A 20,673-nucleotide genomic window follows, 5' to 3' on the forward strand; every position below is an offset into this window, starting at 1 on the left:
TTGATTTTTACGGGGCGCCTGGGTGGCTCAGTGGGTTAAGCCGCTGCCTTCGGCTCAGGTCATGATCTCAGGGTCCTGGGATCGAGTCCCACATCGGGCTCGCTGCTCAGCAGGGAGCCTGCTTCCTCCTCTCTCTCTCTGCCTGCCTCTCTGCCTAATTGTGATCTCTCTCTGTCAAATAAATAAATAAAATCTTTAAAAAAAAAAAAAAAAGTTTGATTTTTACTTCAACTAGCTCTTGCTCATACTGATGTACAACAGCAACAAGGCTTCAAGCAGATAATCTCAGCGTCCCACCTTGATTTGCTATGACTTCGCTCATTCCACTGCCTGTGACTGTTTGCAGGAAAGCAAAGTAACTCCTTCGCAACATTTGCTTTTCTAAAGCAGCAGACTGGTCATTTTCTTCTGCTGGTCGGAGCAATACCTCAAAAATTGCATGAAGTAGAGGCATAAACATTTGCTGTAAAAATGGAGATACCTGTATCTGAAGATAAAAACAAAAATTAATATTCAGAAACATGAAAAATGTTAATATAAAACTTAGAAAAACACATTTTACAAAAAGCCTTTACAAAAAGCAGAGTTTCTATTTAGGATATGTATTTACATAATTCTGTTGGCAAATATCAGTACTAGGACAAAAATCTGTGTTAGGCATATACATTATTTAAATCTTTAAAACTGTTAGCTCAACGCATTTCCTACAGTTAAAGAATCAGGTTAAAATAATAAGGATTCAGAGGCGCCTGGGTGGCTCAGTCATTAAGCATCTGCCTTTGGCTCAGGTCCTGACCCTAGGGTCCTGGGATGGAGCACCTCATGAGGTTCCCTGTTTAGCAGGAAGCCTGCTTCTCCCTCTCCCCGCCTTGTGTTCGCTTTCTCGCTATCTCTCTGTAAAATAAGTAAAATCTAAAAAAAAAAAAAACAACAAAAAAACCCCCCCAAAACAGGGATTCAGATATATTTCACAACTGAATACTGCCACGAATTATCAAGAAATGAATTCTATTGCTAAATTACATGCAGAATTTTTAAGACTGGGCTCTCAAGACTTTATGTGCCTTGATGCAAATTGCTTAACTTCTGTGTCTCAGTTTCTTCATCTATAAAATACAATGGTTCTCTCTAGGGCTATTAGGAGGATCAAATGAATTAATATACCAAAAAAAGGCTTAGAACGGATTTTGAACAGAAAGCACTACAAGTTAGCCATTTTTATATGCCAGCTTATACTTGGTTTACATTTCCTTGTACAATAAAACTGCCTTTAGCACAATGAATTAACTTCAAACTTCTGCTTGGGCACCCAAGGTGCAAGTTTTTATTTACCTCTAGACATTTTAGTACTCAATGGCATTTTCATTTGCTTTTCTAAAACAGACTGTTTCTTCAGAACAGAGCAGATAAGGTTTATTTTTATTGAAACATCCATTAAGCATGGCCTATGTGTCAGGTAGTGTGTGAGTCACTGGCGATGACAACAATATTTATGGTCTATGCCCTCAAGTGACTTCTATTAAAAAACAAAACAAAACAAAATGTATCTAAAGATCAACATATCTAATTTGTAAGTCAGGAGATTCTCTGAGCTCTAAAAGGTCTGTGGTACCTTAAATTTGGCTGTAATCTGGTTGATAAGAGGAATGAACTCCTGGAGGTCTTTTGCTTCACAATCTTTGAGCATGTGTTCTGAGGCAGACGGGATGAATGGAAGAACTTCTTCCTCTAGGCAAATAATCATGCGATGAAGGAAAGTACGAACTCCACTTCTGAGAATATCCTTTTGCAGGGGACAACTGAGAGCTGGCAAGAATGTCTGTAAACAGTCCAGATAAACTTCGGAACAGCCACACTGTTTCACAGTCTGCTTGTTGCTGAAAGCTTTGCTGGTTCGGCTACACAAGCAAAATCAAGCAACTAGTATTAATTTTTTGCTTTAATAAAAGTTTTATGGAGTAATGAAAAATAATGCACAGCTAATTACACATTTGACAAAACTAAGAAGCCAATTATTTACATTCTATGTCACAACTGCTTCCATCTTTAACTAATATGGCTATTTGTACTATTATTGCTTCCAGTTGCCATTCCAGAAAGGGTTCAAATTAAATGAATGAGAGGTAATTGATATAAGCCTTCTAATGAGAACCCACCTAAATGTTTTACTAAAATCCTACTGATAAAGTACGTAGAAAAAAAGAAAAAAAAAATCCACTGCTATGACTAGGCTGTTCTAGACAATCTACAAACTCCTGATTTAAATTTAGTAAACAATGTTTAGAATCAAGTTATTTATAAAACGTAACATTAGCTTTTGCACTGAAGTACTCTGTAGAACAATTTCTCTGTGCAGCTTCTAAACAGCAATCACTGCAACTTTCATACTGTTATTGTTTGCCAATAAAATATATGGGCCGAGAGAAAGAAGAGGTAGCTTGGGTAGTCTTCAGGACAAAATGAGAGAGCTAAAAAGAAGCCTCAACATTATCAGTACCGGGGCGCCTGGGTAGCTCAGTGGGTTAAAGCCTCTGCTTTCGGCTCAGGTCATGATCCCAAGGTCCTGGGATCAAGCCCCGCATCAGGCTCTCTGCTTGAAAGGGAGCCTGCTTCCCTTCTTCTCTCTCTGTCTCTCTGCCTACTTGTGATCTCTGTCTGTCAAATAAATTAAAAAAAATCTTAAAATTTAAAAAAAAAAAAAAAGATTATCAGTACCAGGACTGATCTAAGATGTCCCAGTATGTCACTGTTCTATAAACTCGTTAGCCAGGGACACCTGAGTGGCTCAGTCAGTTAAGCATCTGTCTGCCTTTGGCTCAGGTCATGATCCCAGGGTCCTGGGATTGAGCCCTACATCGGGGTCCTTGCTCAGCAGACAGCCTGCCTCTCCCTCTGCCTGCCGCTCCCCGCTGCTTGTGCTCTCTGACAAATATTCTTTTAAAAAACAAAAACAAAAAACTCTTCGGCTAATTCCCTCAAACACATGAACAGTTTATTCTAAAGAAGTCAGAGGAGTTAACGCTTCAGACAGTTGTCAAACCAGAAATGCAGAATGTTATGTGATCTATTCCCTTCTTCAACTAAATCTTCGAATTCACTGGGTTTAGAGAAGGAAGGTTTAGATAATTCTCTCCACAATTCAGTCTTTGAAATATGGGTATGCCCAATTCTAACAGATCCATATAAATGGTTCTTTGTGTGTATAGACACCCAATTTACAATTTTAATTATAATCACACTCACCTGGCAAATCCAACAGCATGGTTCAGACAGTCTGCTAGCGATGCCTGTCTTTCTTCATCTTGTGCCAGCATCAATTTTTCTAACAGAATTTTAAACTTCTCCATCAATGGGGTCAACAGATTTCTCATTAAGGCTTGTTTCCGTTCAGCTGGATATTCACTATTAACAATCAGCACTCCAGCTGTCTCATAAATAAACAGTTGATCATCGCTGCTCAACAAAGACTGGTAACCATTCTCCTAGAAAGAAATTCAGTCCTATTGCTGTTTATCGTTGTTCATTCAGTTCCTCTCATTTAAGCATATTAAGTCCCTCTATCAAAGCAGCTAAAGCATTTAAGTACCACTAGGACTATTACTGCTGTAGCAGTTGAGAAAACAAAGATAAAGGAGCTATATAAGGTAGTTAAAACATTTATACTTAAAACCCTATTAAGCAGACAACACCCGGTAAACACAATTTGAATGAAGTCTTTTTATATACTAAAAAGAGATTACAGGTATAGTACAAGCCCTTGTTTATATGATTGGTATAAAAAACATGAAAAACTTCTAATATTGGTAAGATAATATGGCTAACAAGAATTTTTTTTTAAAGTAGGCTCCATGCATATCATGGAGTCCAACACAGGGCTTGAACTCACAACCCTGTGATCAAGATCTGAGGTGACATCAAGAGTCAGATGCTTAAAGGACTGAGCCACCCAGGTGCCTGAGGACTTTCTGAATGCCTAAGTCTTACAAGTCAGTGTGAACTGCCATGGAAAATAGGCATTAATCAAATGAAGTACTTTAATATATAGGGTTCTATAATATGCAAAGATAATTTAACCATATAATTCATTAGTAATCTTTCATTCAGTCTAATTATGTAATCACTATATCCTAAATACTGATATTTACTTAAAAGAGTAAAAGTTTCTTTCTTTCTTTCTTTTTTTTTTTTTAAGATTTTACTTATTTGACAGAAAGAGACACAGCGAGAGAGAGAACAAAAGCAGGGGGAGTGGGAGAGGGAGAAGCCAGCTTCCCGCCAAGCAGGGAGCCCAATGTGGGTGGGGCTCAAACCCAGGACCCCTGGGATCATGACCTGAGCTGAAGGCAGATGCTGAATGACTGAGCCACGCAGACACCCCAAATAAAAGTATTTTTATGTTTAACATTTCTCAAGTGGCTGCTCCAATAGAAACTTTTATCAAAATGAAAAAAAAAGTCAATGTCAGTATACAAAAACATGTAGAAGTCAAATCATAGTTACAAAGTAGCTCAACTTAAATATTTCTTGTGAAATGAAAACCAAAATATCGACCAGCTTTTAAATTTTACCCAAAGCCTTAAGCTACCCCCCAAAACTCAATCTAATGCATTCACTTAGCAGGCTAATCACTAAGCCTGGCAGTCACTTAGAACGGCTAATATGATCTTATACTAAGTAGGAAATAACTTAAAAATTGAATTTTTCCTTCTCCATAAAATACTTCAACATTTAACAGAGGGCAGACCTTATCTCACTCAGACAAATTTATCAGTCAGCTCCTTTCCATTTTTATTCTTTCTTTTTTTAAGATTTATTTATTTATTGGCAGGGGGAACAGAGGGAGAGGGAGAGAGAAACTCAAGCAAACTCTGTGCTGAGTGAAAAACCCAACTGGTGGTGGGGCGGGGGGGCTTTAATCCATAAACCTGAGGTCATGACCCAAGCAAAAACTAAGTGTTGGGGGCACCTGGGTGGCTCAGTGGGTTAAGCCTCTGCCTTCAGTTCAGGTCATGATCTCAGGGTCCTGGGATCGAGCCCACACTGGGCTCTCTGCTCAGCGCGGAGCCTGCTTCCCTCCCCTCTCTCTGCCTGCCTCTTTGCCTACCCGTGATCTCTGTCAAATAAATAAATAAAATCTTAAAAAAGAAAAACCAAGAAACACCAAGTGTTGGATGCTTAACTGACTGTGCCACCCAGGCACCCCTCCATTTTTATTAATTCTATTACTATGCTTTGTTTGCTAATATCAACAGAATCTTGGTAAAGAGAACTAATTAATCCCTCAACTGTGATAAGGGAACTAACAGAACTAACACAATCCCTCATCTTTGCCATCACCCCCCATTAAGAAAACTGTTTATAAGGCATTAGCATTAAAGGCTAAAGGCAGGTGTGGCATCAATGATACTTGGGGAAAATCTGTAATTTGGAAAGATAGGTACTTACAGGTGGAGAAAGCTCTAGTAAATCTTGTATTCTATTCAGAATATCCTCAATGAAAGGATTCATTTGTTTACTGAATAAAGGCAAAAAAGGAAAATCACAATTACATAAATCAGTGTGCTCAAAATACCAAATTTCCTTTTAAAGAGGATGGAACTAAAAAAAAAATGTTCAATTCTAAGCTAGTCAGATGTTATCATTAAAACAAGTTAGGATTTTTAAGAATTATAACCTTATAAGTCTAAGAACAAGTAGTTTTCATACCAAGAAAATGGTACTAGTAAAAAACACCACAAAACAGAAAGGTCAAAAAATTTATTTCTAAGAAATATGTTCTTTAGGACTTCAAATAAACCAGAGAGTAATCCACAGCAATAAAACAGTTAGTTAAATAAATAACTAATGTCATTAATGATGACAGGTGTTATATATAAAAGTGTGCAAACAAATCATTTCGCAGTGATGAACATGGCTAATGAAAAGTAAAAGAAGTCGTGACATTAGGATACCAAGAAAGTAAACCTGACTGAAAAAACAAAACAAAACAAAAAACCAAATCTATCACAGGCTTTTAGAAAATAACATATAGGTCTTATTTAACAATCTTAAAAACAAAAAGTAAACATAACAGCTGATGTTTAGTACTTACTTCAGAGATTTGACAAATCTGGAAAACAGGTAAGCAGTTCTGCTCCGTACTTTTGCACTAGAATGCCGCAGACCCCTATGATCTAAGAAAGCCATCTAAAGAAAGAGAGATACTTTTACTTAAAATTTTTATTGGTATTGTCACAATATATTTTTGTTCACATCAAATTTTACTTCTTAGCTCCTGGAAGACAGGAACCAGGTATATATACCACATAATCCTTAAGGACACCAAGAAGCCCTTGAGGACTTGTTTTAGATGACTTATTAAGCCAGAAACTGTCCATTTTAAAGAAATAGAGGAGGGGCTGGTTTCAGTATACTCAAGAAGTTTCTCAGAGCTTTTGGCTCTGGGAAAGGCTATAAAGATAGAATCCTATCTGCTCATTAACTGAAATAAATCGAAAAACAAAAAACAAAAAACAAAAAAACCCAGAAATGGAGAATAAATGTATACTTACTAATACACATGGAATGTGTTGAGGTTCAACTGTAAAAAACTTTTCATATCTAACAACAGTTTCGAAGAACTCCAATGTCACAGATGTATGCTGATAGGAACTAACTCCTGATGTTACCAACTGGGCAAGAAAAAGTTAAGAAATCTGTTCTTATTCATTGTAACATCAAAATGCCCCAGTATTAACAGATGCTAAATTAAAGAACTCCCACTAGCTTATAGCAAAAACAGAAAATTATGTTCAAAATAAATTATCTGTATATACTTACAGTTCGCATCATATCCTGCAAAGCACTAGCTTTTGAAACATCACCTGAGAAGTGAGCACCATGAGACACTGGAAGAGCTTCTGCCAGCATATACAGCAATCTTATTGCTACTTCAACTTCCATAAAACGTGTCGTCTGCCAATTCCTACCATAAGAGAGTATATATGAGATCTGAGTATAAACATTTTCTATAACACTGACAAAAGCCTCTTTAATTAAGAAGTCATAGCAATTATTAATTTTAACAGGCAACAAAATTCACATCACAAAAATAGAAATAACTGATGTGATCCATTTTTGTTTACATTGCAAAGAGCAGTGTTTCCCCACAAGGAGGATGATAAATGGAGGTAACAATGATATGGATGGAGCTAGACTGTATCATGCTAAGGAAAATAAGCCAGTCAGAGAACAACAAATACACTATGATTTCACTTACATGTGGAATTTAAGAAACAAAACAGATGAACTGAGAAAAAGGAGACAAACCGAAAAACAGACCCTATGACAGAGAACAAACAGATGGTATCCACAGGGGAGGTGACTGGAGCGATGAATCAAATACGTGATGGGGATTAAGAGTACACTTGTCATGATGAGCAATAAACAACGTACAGAATTGTTGAATCACTACAATGCACACGTAAAACTAATATAACACTATGTTCACTATACTCGAATAAAGAAAAGATGAAGACAAATGCATTGGTTCAGAGATACAGAAAGATCTTAGTAAGTAACAAAGATTATTTTTGTGACTCACTTATTGTAGACCACATCACAGAGAAAAGGAAGGAGGTAGAATCGTTACAAAAACAGTAACAAACTTACTGCAGCGTAGAACTAAAAACTCGGCGCACAGAAGCCAGCAGTAACTCTGGTGAAACTTGAGCAAGCCTGTCCAACAGTAACTTCAGTTGTTTTCTATACTCTACAAACATGGCTTCATCTTCACCCTAAGATATATTTTAAAATTCTTATTTTAAAACTTAAAAGACCCTAAAATTCATGTAAGTCGTTAGTTCTCATATAGTTTTCTGCATTTCTAAATGTAATATGTATTTTTATTTTTTCATTAACATTTATTTACATAGGAAAACTTACTATGGTCAGTAGCCTTTCCTCTCCTGCCCACAAGGAAATATTTCTGAACATAGCCCTAGATCTCAAAAGCCTAGAGCCAGGAACAGAATAGATAGGCGAATCTAGAGCCAGAATGGGTTCACACTGGAACTTCACCACCTTATTCATACTCCTTTTATCTTGTAATACTCTATGAATGAGGATATGTATATATAAACAAATCTGGTTCTTTGCAAGCGCATAATGCTTTGGTTATCATCACCATTATCTTTTTATAGTCCAAGATTTTTGAAAGCCTCAGGTGGGGAATTAAACACGTAGCATGTTGCAAAACAGTGTAAGTGATGCTTGAGTTGATAGAAAGCACCTGATGATGATCTTTGTGCTTGAGGCTAAATGCCTCACTGGCAACCCTGGATGAGACTTATAAATACAACAAGTCCAGAGAGCTGAGTGACTCATTTGCACTTTCCCACAGACTCTTTAACAATCTGAGGTCCACTGACCAGGCCTCAACTCATCACTCTCATAATTCAAAGTGAAATGTGATAAGCAATGATACTGTCAAATACTTTACAAAGTTCAATGCTACAAAGTGTTTTAAAAAGGGACACAAGACCAAAAAGGTTATTTTTTGAAGGTATTATGAAGGCTTATGAAGCTTCTATTAATTCCACCTAAGGTTGAGGTCAATAATAAACATGTGATTATTAAAATACTTCTTACTTTAAAGCACTCTAAAAAAATCAAAACTTAAAATGTTAACTTAAGTAAATAATGACTTAAAAATGATTTCTCCCCAATGTAAAATCCTTACCTCATTTTCAAAGTTATATTCTTCATCATAAGTCAGTTTTTTCATAACGGCCAACATGATTGCCTAAAATTAAGAATAAAATGTCTTTTGTCAGTTTCCTTTTATCGGATATATTTTGAAATTAAGCTGCATTTCAAGACAGACTGCAGATACAGATTCTGGTATCAGTTTATAAGTAAAAAGAAGTCAATTACCTCTACGTTAGCTTTTTGCTGATCCGAGAGCACTGGAAGCTGTTAAAAAGTAAGCAATAAGTTTATAAGGTTTCCTAAAGTCATACTTGCTTATCAAAATATTTTAAAGATTTTATTTATTTGAGAGGGAGCACAAGCAGGGTGGGGAGTGGGAGATGGGAGAGTGAGATGCAGACTCCCTGCTGAGCAGGGCTCAATCCCAAGACTCAAGGATCATGACTTGAACCCAAGGCAGACTCTTAACTACGTGATCCACCCAAGCACCCCTCAAAATATTTTTCTAATCAATCAAGATCTTTTAAAACATGCACACTTCTTTGGAGGGAGGTTTGACAATACCTTTCTATATTTCAAATGCACCTAACATAAGATCTAGCAATTCTATTTCTACTAAATAACTTGACATGTAGATGAATTTTAACTTTAAGCATATTTATAATATATTTACCGAAGAAATTTATAGGACAGTAAAGTATGGTCTTCCCTTGTTTTCAAGCAAGGCAAAAAAAAAGCTAGAGGTCCATTAAGAGACACACAGTGGGATTACCAGGAGTCATTTTAACTATTTTCATATCTTCATGTCTTCCCATTACCTAAAATTCCTTAAGGTATGTGGCAAATGTGTGTTTCATTTATAACAATAATACGGAAGGTAGTATTTTAAGCTTAACTTCATTTAGTTAATCAAATGTAAGTGAAATAGGAATGGTTTTCTCATCTAATGACATAATGGGAAATTACTAATTTTTAAAAGGCTATGAGCCATAATAAGGAGACTATTACCAACTACATTTTAAGTTCTTAGTGGAAGCAATTCTCCAAGAGAAAATTTTTAATTGAAAAAAGCTGCTTATAAGAAATGCTCTAAGGGGCGCCTGGGTGGCTCAGTGGGTTAAAGCCTCTGCTTTCGGCTCAGGTCATGATCCCAGGGTCCTGGGATCGAGCCCCACATCGGGCTCTCTGCTCAGCAGGGAGCCTGCTTCCTCCTCTCTCTCTGCCTGCCTCTCTGCCTACTTGTGATCTCTGTCTGTCAAGTAAATAAATAAGATATTTAAAAAAAAAAAAAAAAAAAAAAGAAATGCTCTATATGTAATTAAAATAATAAATAATGTTTAACAAGATTTCTAATATATTTAAAACAAACACAGGGGTGCGTGGGTGGCTTAGTCGGTTAAGTGTCTAACTCTTTTTTTTTTTTTTTTAAAGATTTTATTTATTTTTTTATTTGACAGACAGATACCAAAAGTAGGCAGAGAGGCAGGCAGAGAGAGGAGGAAACAGGCTCCCTGCTGAGCAGAGAGCCCAGTGTGGGGCTCGATCCCAGGACTCTGAGATCATGACCTGAGCCGAAGGCAGAGGCTTTAACCCACTGAGCCACCCAGGCGCCCCAAATGTCTGACTCTTGATGTCAGCTCAAGTCTTGATCTCTGGTTCATGAGTTTAAGGCCTGCCCTGGGCTCCATTCTAGGTGTGAAGCCTACTTAATAAAAAAAGAAAAAAAAAAAAAAAAGGAAAAAAAAAAACAAAAACATATTCAAAATGAAAAAATAACCTAAACCTGTAGCTTTTAATTAGTTACCAATTTTTAATTGGTTAAAGCCTAGTGAATTTTAGAACCTGGCTATTCTCATTTCTGGCTAAGAAGTTGAGTTGGGGGAGAGACGGAAGTACATTACTATTTAACAGTAAATATCATTAGCTAGTAGAACTATGGGTATTTTCTTCTTCTCATTTTTCCTGTATTTTCCAATTCTCTATGGCTTGCTTATATTATCTACTGGGCAAAAGAGTAAAACAAGGACTCACCTGTTTCAAAATATGAAGATAATCATAACAGAATCCAATAATGTTAGAAGAGATGTCATCATCCTCATGAATTAGTAGCTGCAGCATCAGTGCCACTTTTGTTTCAATAGCTTGTAGTGCCTCTTGAGCATTCTTGATATCCCCATTCTTAATTAATTTAGTCCAACTAACTATCAATGACTGTCCCATTCCATTTACCAGCTTAGAAAATCTGGCTAGAAAGTCAACATCTTCTTCCTATTAAGCAATCAAGAGAGACCTCAATTTAAAACCACCCACATAAGCAACAAACAAACAAACAAAAAACACCCACATAAAAGGAAGAAGAAAAACTCTGAACTTTAGTATGAATCAAGTGCAAATTGTAAGATTCAATTTTAAGCTAACATTAGACATTTAACCATTCTACCACCTGGACTGAAAAATTTTTAGAATTTGAATTCTACTATTATTAACCACTTGTACTCTTTCAAGCAACTCTTTTTAATGGTTATAGACCTATAGATAGTGCCAAGTTTATAAAAGCTTAAAAAAAAAGAGAACTGTGGTTTCAAAACCTTCCTTCTAAACTGTTCAAGTTAGGGGCACCTGGGTGGCTCAGTGGGTTAACGCCTCTGCCTTCGACTCAGGTCATGATCCCAGAGTCCTGGGATCGAGCCCCGCTGTGGGCTCTCTGCTCAGCAGGGAGCCTGCTTCCTCCTCTCTCTCTGCCTGCCTCTTTGCCTACTTGTAATCTCTATCTGTCAAATGAATAAATAAAATCTTAAAAAAAAAACAAAAACAAAAAAAACCTGCTCAAGTTAGTCAACATGCTGTGTAAGTTATGTCATATTACAGTATGTATAACAATTTATAACAATTTGAGACTTAACTATGCTGCAAAGTGACAGAACTGCTATTATAACTACCTGCCTAAGGTCATACCAGTGTGTTAGAACTCAAACTTCAGTTTGTTATCATTAATTATCCTTCTGATATTCTCATATAGAAAGAGATGTAACCTTCAACATCTTAGGTCTTTTACCACAGACTAAATAAGACAGTTATTAACAATGTAAGAAAATGTTACTATTCTTCTGTCAGCAAGAACAACACTAAAGCTGACATAACAACAAAACAGATTTCTTACTAATTTTTTTATCATCACAGTAAAATAGAAATCTTCAAATTCTGTTTCTAAATTACTTACCACACCCAGAGCCTTCATTCTGTTGGGCCTAAATTCCAACGGCTCAAATGAGTAACAATTCAAAAGTATAGTAAAAATGTAATATTTATAACTAAGTCTAGTTTTGGTCAAAATATATTGGCATATATATAGTATAGTTCTTTGCTACGTAAAGTATAGACCAGTAGTATCAGAATCAACTTGAAGTTTGAAAGAAATCCACAATTGCAGGTAACATCCCAGATTTCAAGTTTAATAACTGGTGTAAGGCCCCCCCCCCACCATGGGGGCCAATGCTACAGATAACATTATGGCTTTCTGGATACAATGTTTCCTCATAACAGAGAATTTATAACACTTAAAAAAAAAAAAAAGAAAGCATGTTTAAATTAGTACCTTTCCTACTTTGTTGTAGCAATTCTCAAAACTTCATACATAAATTTACTGACCTGGTCAATGCTGAAAAATCCAGCAGACTGTAATACTTGACACAAAGATTCTACTAGTTTCATTTTATCAACAGGATCCATTCCTTTATTTACAATTTCAAATAAACAGTCACATGCTTCTTCCCGTAGAACTTCTATTGACATATGACCTAGCAGCATATTTATAAACCTGGAAATAGAAGGAAAAAATTGTAAACAGTGTTTTCAAATTCATGAGTTTTACATACTGTATTCTGTAGGTCTATCTTTAAAGTATAGGAATACTTACCTATCATTGGCTATAAGGGATAAGTCTATCCAAGAGACATAAGCCCCAACTACTTCAAGGCACTGACATGTCACTTCTGAATTAGTATACTGATAATTTTGTAAAATTTGGTACCATGATTCCACCAAGTTTGGAATGCACTGTTCCCTCATGGTATCTTTTATTAAAGTATTCCTACGAGCCTCCTAAAAAAACAAAACAAAACACCTTATGTGCACAGTAGATTATCACACAAACTAATTTTTGACATCTGAATACTTGTGCATAGTAGTATCTCACAATTAAACTTCTAGACTTGTTAACACATTCCCTACCATTATTTCCTACTTATCAACTCTAAAATCATATCCTGTGATTCTTTTAATTTCCTTTTTCCGTTGTACTCCTTAGAGCCAAATTTAAGTCCTTATTAAACACACTACGAATAAGCATTACTTAGAAATCTAAAGCATATGATAAAAGGTACTTCTCAATACTATGCAAACATGATATTTAAATTACTTAAGAGAATGGAAATTTGTTTTTATTATTTTTTTTAAAGATTTTATTTATTTATTTGACAGAGAGAGATCACAAGTAGGCAGAGAGGCAGGCAGAGAGAGAGAGGGGGAAGCAGGCTCCCCGCTGAGCAGAGAGCCCGATGCGGGGCTCGATCCCAGGACCCTGAGATCATGGCCCGAGCTGAAGGCAGAGGCTCTAACCCACTGAGCCACCCAGGCGCCCCTGGAAATTTGTTTTTAATTAAAAGAATTTTTTTTAGTATAGTTGACACAAGATGGTACATTAGTTTCAATTGTACAACACAGTGACTCAATATCTCCATAAATTCTGCAAGAATGGCAATAATTATTTTATTTTTATTTTTAAATATTTTTATTTGACAAAGTGAGAGAGAGAAGTAGGCAGAGCAGCAGCCACAGCCAGAGGGAGAAGCAGGCTTCCCGCTGAGCAGAGAGCCTGATGTGGGGCTCGATTCCAGGACCTCAGGATCATGACCGGAGCCGAAGGCAAAGTCTTAACCCACTGAGCCACCCCTATTTTTTTTTTTTTTAAAAGATTTTAAGTAATCGCTATAACCAACAAGGGTCTCAAACTCACAACTCCCAGATCAAGAGTCACATATTCCACCGACTGAGCCAGCTAGGTGCCCCAAGAATGGCAGTAATTTTTTTTCTTTTTTTTTTTTGAGAAAAGGATAGAGAGCGATGGGTGAGGGCAAGAGGGAAAAGTGAGAGAGAAAGAAAATCTTTTTTTTTTTAAATAAAAAGATTTTATTTGATCTGTTCCATTTCTGACCTGGGCCGGTTCACCCCTCCTTAGGCAACCTGGTGGTCCCCCACTCCGCGGATGTCACCATATTGATGCTGAACTTAGTGTGGACACCCAATCGGCATAGTGCACTACAGCCCAGAACTCCTGGGCTCAAGCGATCCTCCTGTCTCAGCCTCTTGAGTAGCTGGGACTATAGGTGCATGCCACCGTGCACAGCAGGTTTTGAGAGAGAAAAGAGAGAGCACATGCAAGCAGGGGAAGAGCAAAGGGAGAAACAGATTTCCCCCTGAACAGGGAGCCCAAGACAGGGGCTTGATCCCAGGACTCTAGGATCATGACCTGAGCTAGGCAGCTGCCTAACCGAATAGGCCACCTAAGCACTCTGAGGCTCTTAAGCAGGCTCCACATCCAGACTGAAGTCCAACCCAGGGCTCGATCTCATGACCCTGAGATGATGACCTGAGCCGAAATCAAGAGTTTGACGCTGAACAACCCAGGCGCCCCAGGAATGGCAATAATTTAAATGTATGATAATAACCTTTAAAGTTATATAACATAGGGGTGCCTGGGTGGCTCAGTCCGTTAAAGCCTCTGCCTTCAACTCAGGTCATGATCCCAGGGTCCTGGGATCAAGCCCCATATCCGGCTCTCTGCTCAGCAGGGACCCTGCTTCCTCCTCTCTCTCTGCCTGCTTCTCTGCCCACTTGTCATCTCTGTCAAATAAATAAAATCTTAAAAAAAAAAAAAGTTATATGACATATAATGACCTTAAATTATTATATACATTTGAATCAAGCAATTTCCTTTTTTTTCTTTCTGATCTTTTCTCTTTTTTTGAATCAAGCAACTTCTACTGTGTTAACATTAAAGAAAAAGTTATATGGGATAATAAATAGAGAAAGACTATGGTGATGGGCTTTATTACTAAGAATACAGAAGAAACTAGCAGATTCATTAGCAATGATTCCTCCTCACTGAGTAACTATACAGCAGTAGTAAATACAGACTACATTTCTCTAGAAATTCATAAAACAGAACCAATTTGTGTATTTTATTGGAGAAAGTGCTTGCATAGTTAAGAAAATCTAAAGTAAGGGTGCCAGGGTGGCTCGGTGGGTTGAGCCACTGCCTTCGGCTCAGGTCGTGATCTCAGGGTCCTGGGATCAAGTCCCGCATTGGGCTCTCTGCTCAGCAGGGAGCCTGCTTCCTCCTCTCTCTCTCTCTCTCTCTGCCTGCCTCTCTGCCTACTTGTGATCTCTCTCTGTCAAAATAATAAATAAAATCTTTAAAAAAAAAAAAAAAAGAAAATCTAAAGTAATACTCTAATTTCAACATACACTTGGGGGAAAAAAAGCCCAGTTCAAGCTCCTTTGTAAAACAAAACTCAAAATGCTGGGTGAATTTAGAGGTGCCCAGCTGGCTCAGTTGGTAGAACATGTGACTCTTGATCTCAGGGTTATGAGTTCAAGCCTCACTTAAAAACAAACAGGGCACCCGTGGCTCAGTGGGTTAAAGCCTCTGCCTTCAGGGTCCTGGGATCAAGCCCCACATGGGGTTCTCTGCTCAGCAAGGAGCCTGCTTCCTCCTCTCTCCTCTCTCTCTGCCTGCCTCTTTGCCTACTTGTGATCTCTGACTGTCAAATAAATTAATAAAATCTTAAAAAAAAAAAGACCCAAAACTAGAGAAAATTCAGAATTTTTTTTAAGATTTCATCTATTTGACAGAGAGAGAAAACAAGCAGGCAGAGCCAAAGGCAGAGGGAGAGGGAGAGGGAGACTCCACGCTGAGCAGAATGCTTGATGCAGGGCTCAATCTCAGACCCCAGCACCATGACCTGAGCCAAAGGCAGATGACCGACTGAGCCACCCAGGTACCCTTGAATTTAGAATTATTAAGCAAATTTGAGGTAGCTTAATTGGAAGTGTATGAGACTCTTGATCTCAGAGTTATGAGTTTGAGCCTCACGCTGGGTAGAAGATTACTAAAAAAATAAATATGCTTAAAAAAAAAAAAAGCAGAAAGAACAGAAAATTTGTTTCCAAAGAAAGACTTCCTGCTCTTTTTAATATGTGCCCATCATCTCTACAAAATCCACATTAAGAACTAACAATTAATGGGAAGTTACTTGCCTCTGATGTATGCACCACATCACGATCCACCAACTCTGAATCAATAGCCATGAGGATTCGGAGGTACAGATCTACTCCCCTTGGATTTAGGTCCACTACTGAGAGAATGTCAAAAAAAAATTTGGGCCATCTAGTGAGATATTCTGTAACAAAAAGTAAGGCAAAGACTTGGGCCGCTTTATTTCGTATAAAGGTCTTCTCTGGTTGGGGATTCAGCATCTGACGAAGAGAAATAGTCCATGAAATTAAATGTAAGCTGTAAAGTCTCAAAAAGTTTTCTTATTTATCATGAACAGGCAAAAACTCACCAAGCCTCAATACGGTCTAGATTAGCTATGCAACAAATATGCTGGGAAATTACCAAAGTAATTTAAGTGATTACCCAGATGGAAAATAAACAAAGGTGCTATGTTTACTTCTTATTCCCATACTTTTAAAGAAAAGTTTCATGTGCAGAATTTTACTAGTTTTTGGTTCTACTAGTTAAATTGTTTTTCTTCTGTTTGCTCTTTAAGAAAAACAGAAATTCTAGCTACCTAACTGCTTCATATGCTAAGATTAAAATTAACAAAAGAACTAATGTGAATAAAGAACTCTAATGGCTTTCTTGTAAAGGGCTCTTTGTGAAGAAGCTGTCTAGGAGGGCTCACCTTTAGGAGAGAGCAAAATAAATCTGTTTTTGTCAAGTAGTTAAAACAAAGTAAAACCAAAAACAACAACAAAAACCTACCTTAAAACCAAGGTTTCAACATTGTGTCACGTAAAGCATAAAAGTTTCAGTGATTGATATAATTTTAAATTACTGCTAAGTTTCATATACCCAAGAACTTTGAAATCAGCACTTTCTAAAAAAGCTATGGGGTCAAAGGGAGGATAAATGATGAACATTTCTGAGGCAAAGTTCTAAACTCTTGCAACACTAAAAATTTAAATATCTGGTAACCTAATGTACTGAATGAAATTACTATTTTACCTGAGCTTGAAGCCAAGATATGAGCGTCTCCCTAATTAGTTGTTGTTGAACAGTAGTTAGTTCTGAATATCTGTTCAAAATAGAGAAGAAAAACAATGACGGCTATATTTGATGTCTGTGGTTTAAAAAGTAACAGCCTCATATATCTGAAAGGGAAAATTTGTCTAACACTCAATTACTTAAAATTTCCTAAAAGAAATTGATCATGCTTCTCATCATGGCTTAAAAGAAAAGATAGGGGTGGGCCCAAAAGGTAGCGTCATTGGTCTTAGTTTGATTTGTGGTCCAGTTCATGTTAAAATAAAATGACAGCTGTGGAATTTCTCAAATAGAAATACATCTACATTTTGAGGTCTGTGGCTTACAGAATAAATCAATAGGCAAATGAAGGGCCCTCTAAGCAGTGATTAACTGTTTTTGCTTATTTAAAGCAGGGTTCTAAATACAAGTGGCCGGGGCGCCTGGGTGGCTCAGTGGGTTAAGCCGCTGCCTTCGGCTCAGGTGATGATCTCAGGGTCCTGGAATCGAGCCCCGCATCGGACTCTCTGCTCAGCAGGGAGCCTGCTTCCTCCTCTCTCTCTGCCTGCCTCTCTGCCTACTTGTGATCTCTCTCTGTCAAATAAATAAATAAAATCTTTAAAAATAAATGAATGAATAAATAAATAAATAAATAAATAAATAAATACAAGTGGCCATATTGCCACTAACCTCTAACAGAGTTGACTTACAGAAACAGGTCTGGCATTGCTAGATCTTCTGATTTTTCCAGAGAAGCTCGAAATGAATTTTTTCTGTGAAATGTCTGGATTTTTTATATGTAATCAATTAACTCAGTATTTTTAAAACACTTGGGTAAATCAAAAACACATCTATAAACTGGATGTGTCTCATACACCCTCATTTACAGCCTGTATTATGATTTTCCCAAAGAGAGAAAAACTAACTTAGAAAGTGACCTCTCCCCATATATTTCAGAGTTAAAACAGTGAGAAGAGCCTTACTTGTATTTAACTTGATGTTCCAGTACTTGAAAGCAGAAAAACTTTATGTGATCATCACTGAAAAAGAAAAAAGGAAAATCAGATAAGCAGAATATAATTTAAAGAAAAAACAAAAGTAAAGTACTAGTGAAACATAGTTGAAAAGTTTCTCAAACAAGAACTCTGGCTTACTTTCTACTTAGTGATCTCAATCATTATACTGTTTAGAACTTAATTATTCCATGCTCAATAGTTCCATTAAATCTCACAAGCAAAACAATGAAAAAAAAGTTAAGATGCACCTTAAGTATACTGCAAACAGAAGGAATTTCCCTAAATTCTAGATGTTAGGATTACTGGAACCGCTCCTACACTTTACAGTAGAAAGGCTAGGTGTAAAATGACAAATGGTCACACAGCCAGGGATTGAGTCAAATCAGAGATGGTAACTCGTCATACCTAAGATTCAATCCTACACAGTTCCACTGCAGCCAAATCCAAAACAAGCAGGGTCACACAGACTGGCAGTTCAGCCTCAAAATTTATATAGAAAACCAAGTTACAAATATACTGCCCTTATAGAAAGGGCAGAAATCTACCAATTATCTACTCTCAAGCTCTCTACAGGGTTGATACAGAGTTAGTCACAGTGAGTCAGCTACAATCTCTGACAAAAATCTCTTTAATGAACAACACTCTGTTCATCCAAGATAGCTGGTTTGGGCTGGGCTTAGTCACAGAAGACAATTTTCATAAATAAAGCTAACTGGTCAATATAAGAATAGACAATAACTTAGACTACATGAATGAATTAAATAAAGTAATTTCACACACAAGAAGATGAAACAATCTTTAAAAGTTTTAAGTTAGGTTTAATCAATCAGCACCTCTTGTAAGTAAGAACTTACAGTTTCTATTCTTTTTTTTTTTTTTTTTAAAGATTTTATTTATTTATTTGACAGACCGAGATCACAAGTAGGCAGAGAGGCAGGCAGAGAGAGAGGGGGAAGCAAGCTCCCTGTTGAGCAGAGAGCCCAATGCAGGGCTTGATCCCAGGACTCTGGGATCATGACCTGAGCTGAAGGCAGAGGCTTTACCCACTGAGCAACCCAGATGCCCATAGGGTTTCTATTCTTAGCACAGACGACACTGAAGCCTTAAATCAAGTATACAAGACTCTTGTTTTCCACTCAAAAATAAACTATAGGAATCCTTTAATTAAAAGTCAGATCCTTTAAAAAAAAAAAATAAAAGGCCAGATCTTCTACACTCCCAAGCATATAGTATATGTTCTCAAAATTAACTCTCACTAGAGCACTTGCTTCTGATCGTAAAAGGTGGCAAGTATGATAGCCACAGAATGCTGAGGATGTCAGCTAGAAGCATCACTAATATCCATGGGCATCTATTCCCACCAGTGAGTTGTTTGCTTATAATTAGTGAGCTGTGTTTCCCTAACCCTTACGATGTCAGTCGTAGGTCTTTTTTTAGTTAAGTAACTGAATTAACTATTATATAAACTAATGAAGTGAGTGTGAAAGTGCTGATTTTTGGAAAAATTAAGTTGAAGGCTTTGGAAAGACTTCATAGAAAGTCATATTGCAAAAAGGAAAAACCTTAGAACACGAATTCAAAGGGATACAAGCACCCCTATGTTTATACCAGCATTATTTACAATAGCCAATATATAAAAGTAGCCCAAGTGTCCATTAATTGATGAATAAATAAAGATGTGGTGTACACGTACACACACACACACACACACACACACACACACAGGAATATTATTCAGCCATAAAAAGAGTGAAATCTTGACACTTGGAATGACATGGATGGAGCTAGAGTATATAACGCTAAGTGAAATCAGTCAGAGAAAGACACCCTATGTTTTCACTCATATGTGGAATTTAAGAAACAAAAGAATGAACAAAGGGGAAAAAATGAGGGAGAGAGAGAGTGACAAATCAAGAAACAGACTTATATAACTACAGAGTTTAAACTGATGGTTACCAGAGGGGAAGGAGGGTATGGGTGTGAGTTAAGTACATGATGGGGATTAAGGAGGGCAGTTGCTATGAGGAGCACAGGGCGTTGTATGGAAGTGGTGAATCACTACACTGTACACCTGGAACTAACACAGTACTGCATGTAAACTAACTAGAATCAACATAAAATTTAAAATTTAAAAGAATTTTTAAAAAAGGAAAAACCTTGTGTGTATTTGATGTGGGCTAGATAACCAGAAGATTTAGGAGAGGTAGAAAACAATAGCCAAAAGTCTAGGAATCTGTACTAATCGTTCCTCAATCCACTAGAGACCGAAAGTAGAAATTATAGAGGATGGATCACTGAGTGTGATCTTTGCAAGAAAGATGAAGCGAATGCTAATGGAATATACACAAAGGAAAGACCTTGGGCCAATATAAAAAGATTGCCAACTGAGTGTTTCTATACTTTAAAATAAAAATTCAAGATACATACAATTCATGATTACCTCCTCTGCCGACTTTTTAGAAAACCAACGATCACTTCCCATCTTAAGAAGTTTTTACTGTACTGTATTCCAGCTGGGATCTGCTCTCAGCTATACAGCATAAGGCAAAGTCTAGTTTTGCTGAAAGTTAAACCCGGAATGGCCAAATTACTGGTTTACTATTTTTCTCATTTCTATACTAAATGGTTTTCCAAAACACAAGCCATAAAAATGCTTTTATG

General features: G+C 37.0%; 1 protein-coding gene across 4 annotated transcripts in view; it reads right to left on the bottom strand.

The window, feature by feature from the left end:
• The window catches only part of XPOT (exportin for tRNA), a 48,298-nt gene that overhangs the window by 16,822 nt on the left and 10,803 nt on the right, over positions 1–20,673 (bottom strand). For all 4 annotated transcript variants that reach the window (XM_032347167.1, XM_032347163.1, XM_032347164.1 and 1 more), the window contains exons 4-19: positions 17,980–18,036; positions 16,979–17,048; positions 16,006–16,224; positions 12,605–12,789; positions 12,337–12,505; positions 10,720–10,956; positions 8,914–8,952; positions 8,720–8,782; positions 7,651–7,775; positions 6,820–6,964; positions 6,552–6,671; positions 6,092–6,186; positions 5,446–5,515; positions 3,244–3,482; positions 1,613–1,898; positions 298–487 (exon numbers count right to left, since the gene is read on the bottom strand). In XM_032347167.1, the coding sequence (XP_032203058.1) occupies positions 298–487; positions 1,613–1,898; positions 3,244–3,482; positions 5,446–5,515; positions 6,092–6,186; positions 6,552–6,671; positions 6,820–6,964; positions 7,651–7,775; positions 8,720–8,782; positions 8,914–8,952; positions 10,720–10,956; positions 12,337–12,505; positions 12,605–12,789; positions 16,006–16,224; positions 16,979–17,048; positions 17,980–18,036 (2,309 nt within the window). The remainder of the gene's footprint in view (positions 1–297; positions 488–1,612; positions 1,899–3,243; positions 3,483–5,445; positions 5,516–6,091; positions 6,187–6,551; positions 6,672–6,819; positions 6,965–7,650; positions 7,776–8,719; positions 8,783–8,913; positions 8,953–10,719; positions 10,957–12,336; positions 12,506–12,604; positions 12,790–16,005; positions 16,225–16,978; positions 17,049–17,979; positions 18,037–20,673) is intronic.

The sequence above is a fragment of the Mustela erminea genome, chromosome 6 (genome assembly GCF_009829155.1).
Source record: "Mustela erminea isolate mMusErm1 chromosome 6, mMusErm1.Pri, whole genome shotgun sequence".
Taxonomy (NCBI): domain Eukaryota; kingdom Metazoa; phylum Chordata; class Mammalia; order Carnivora; family Mustelidae; genus Mustela; species Mustela erminea.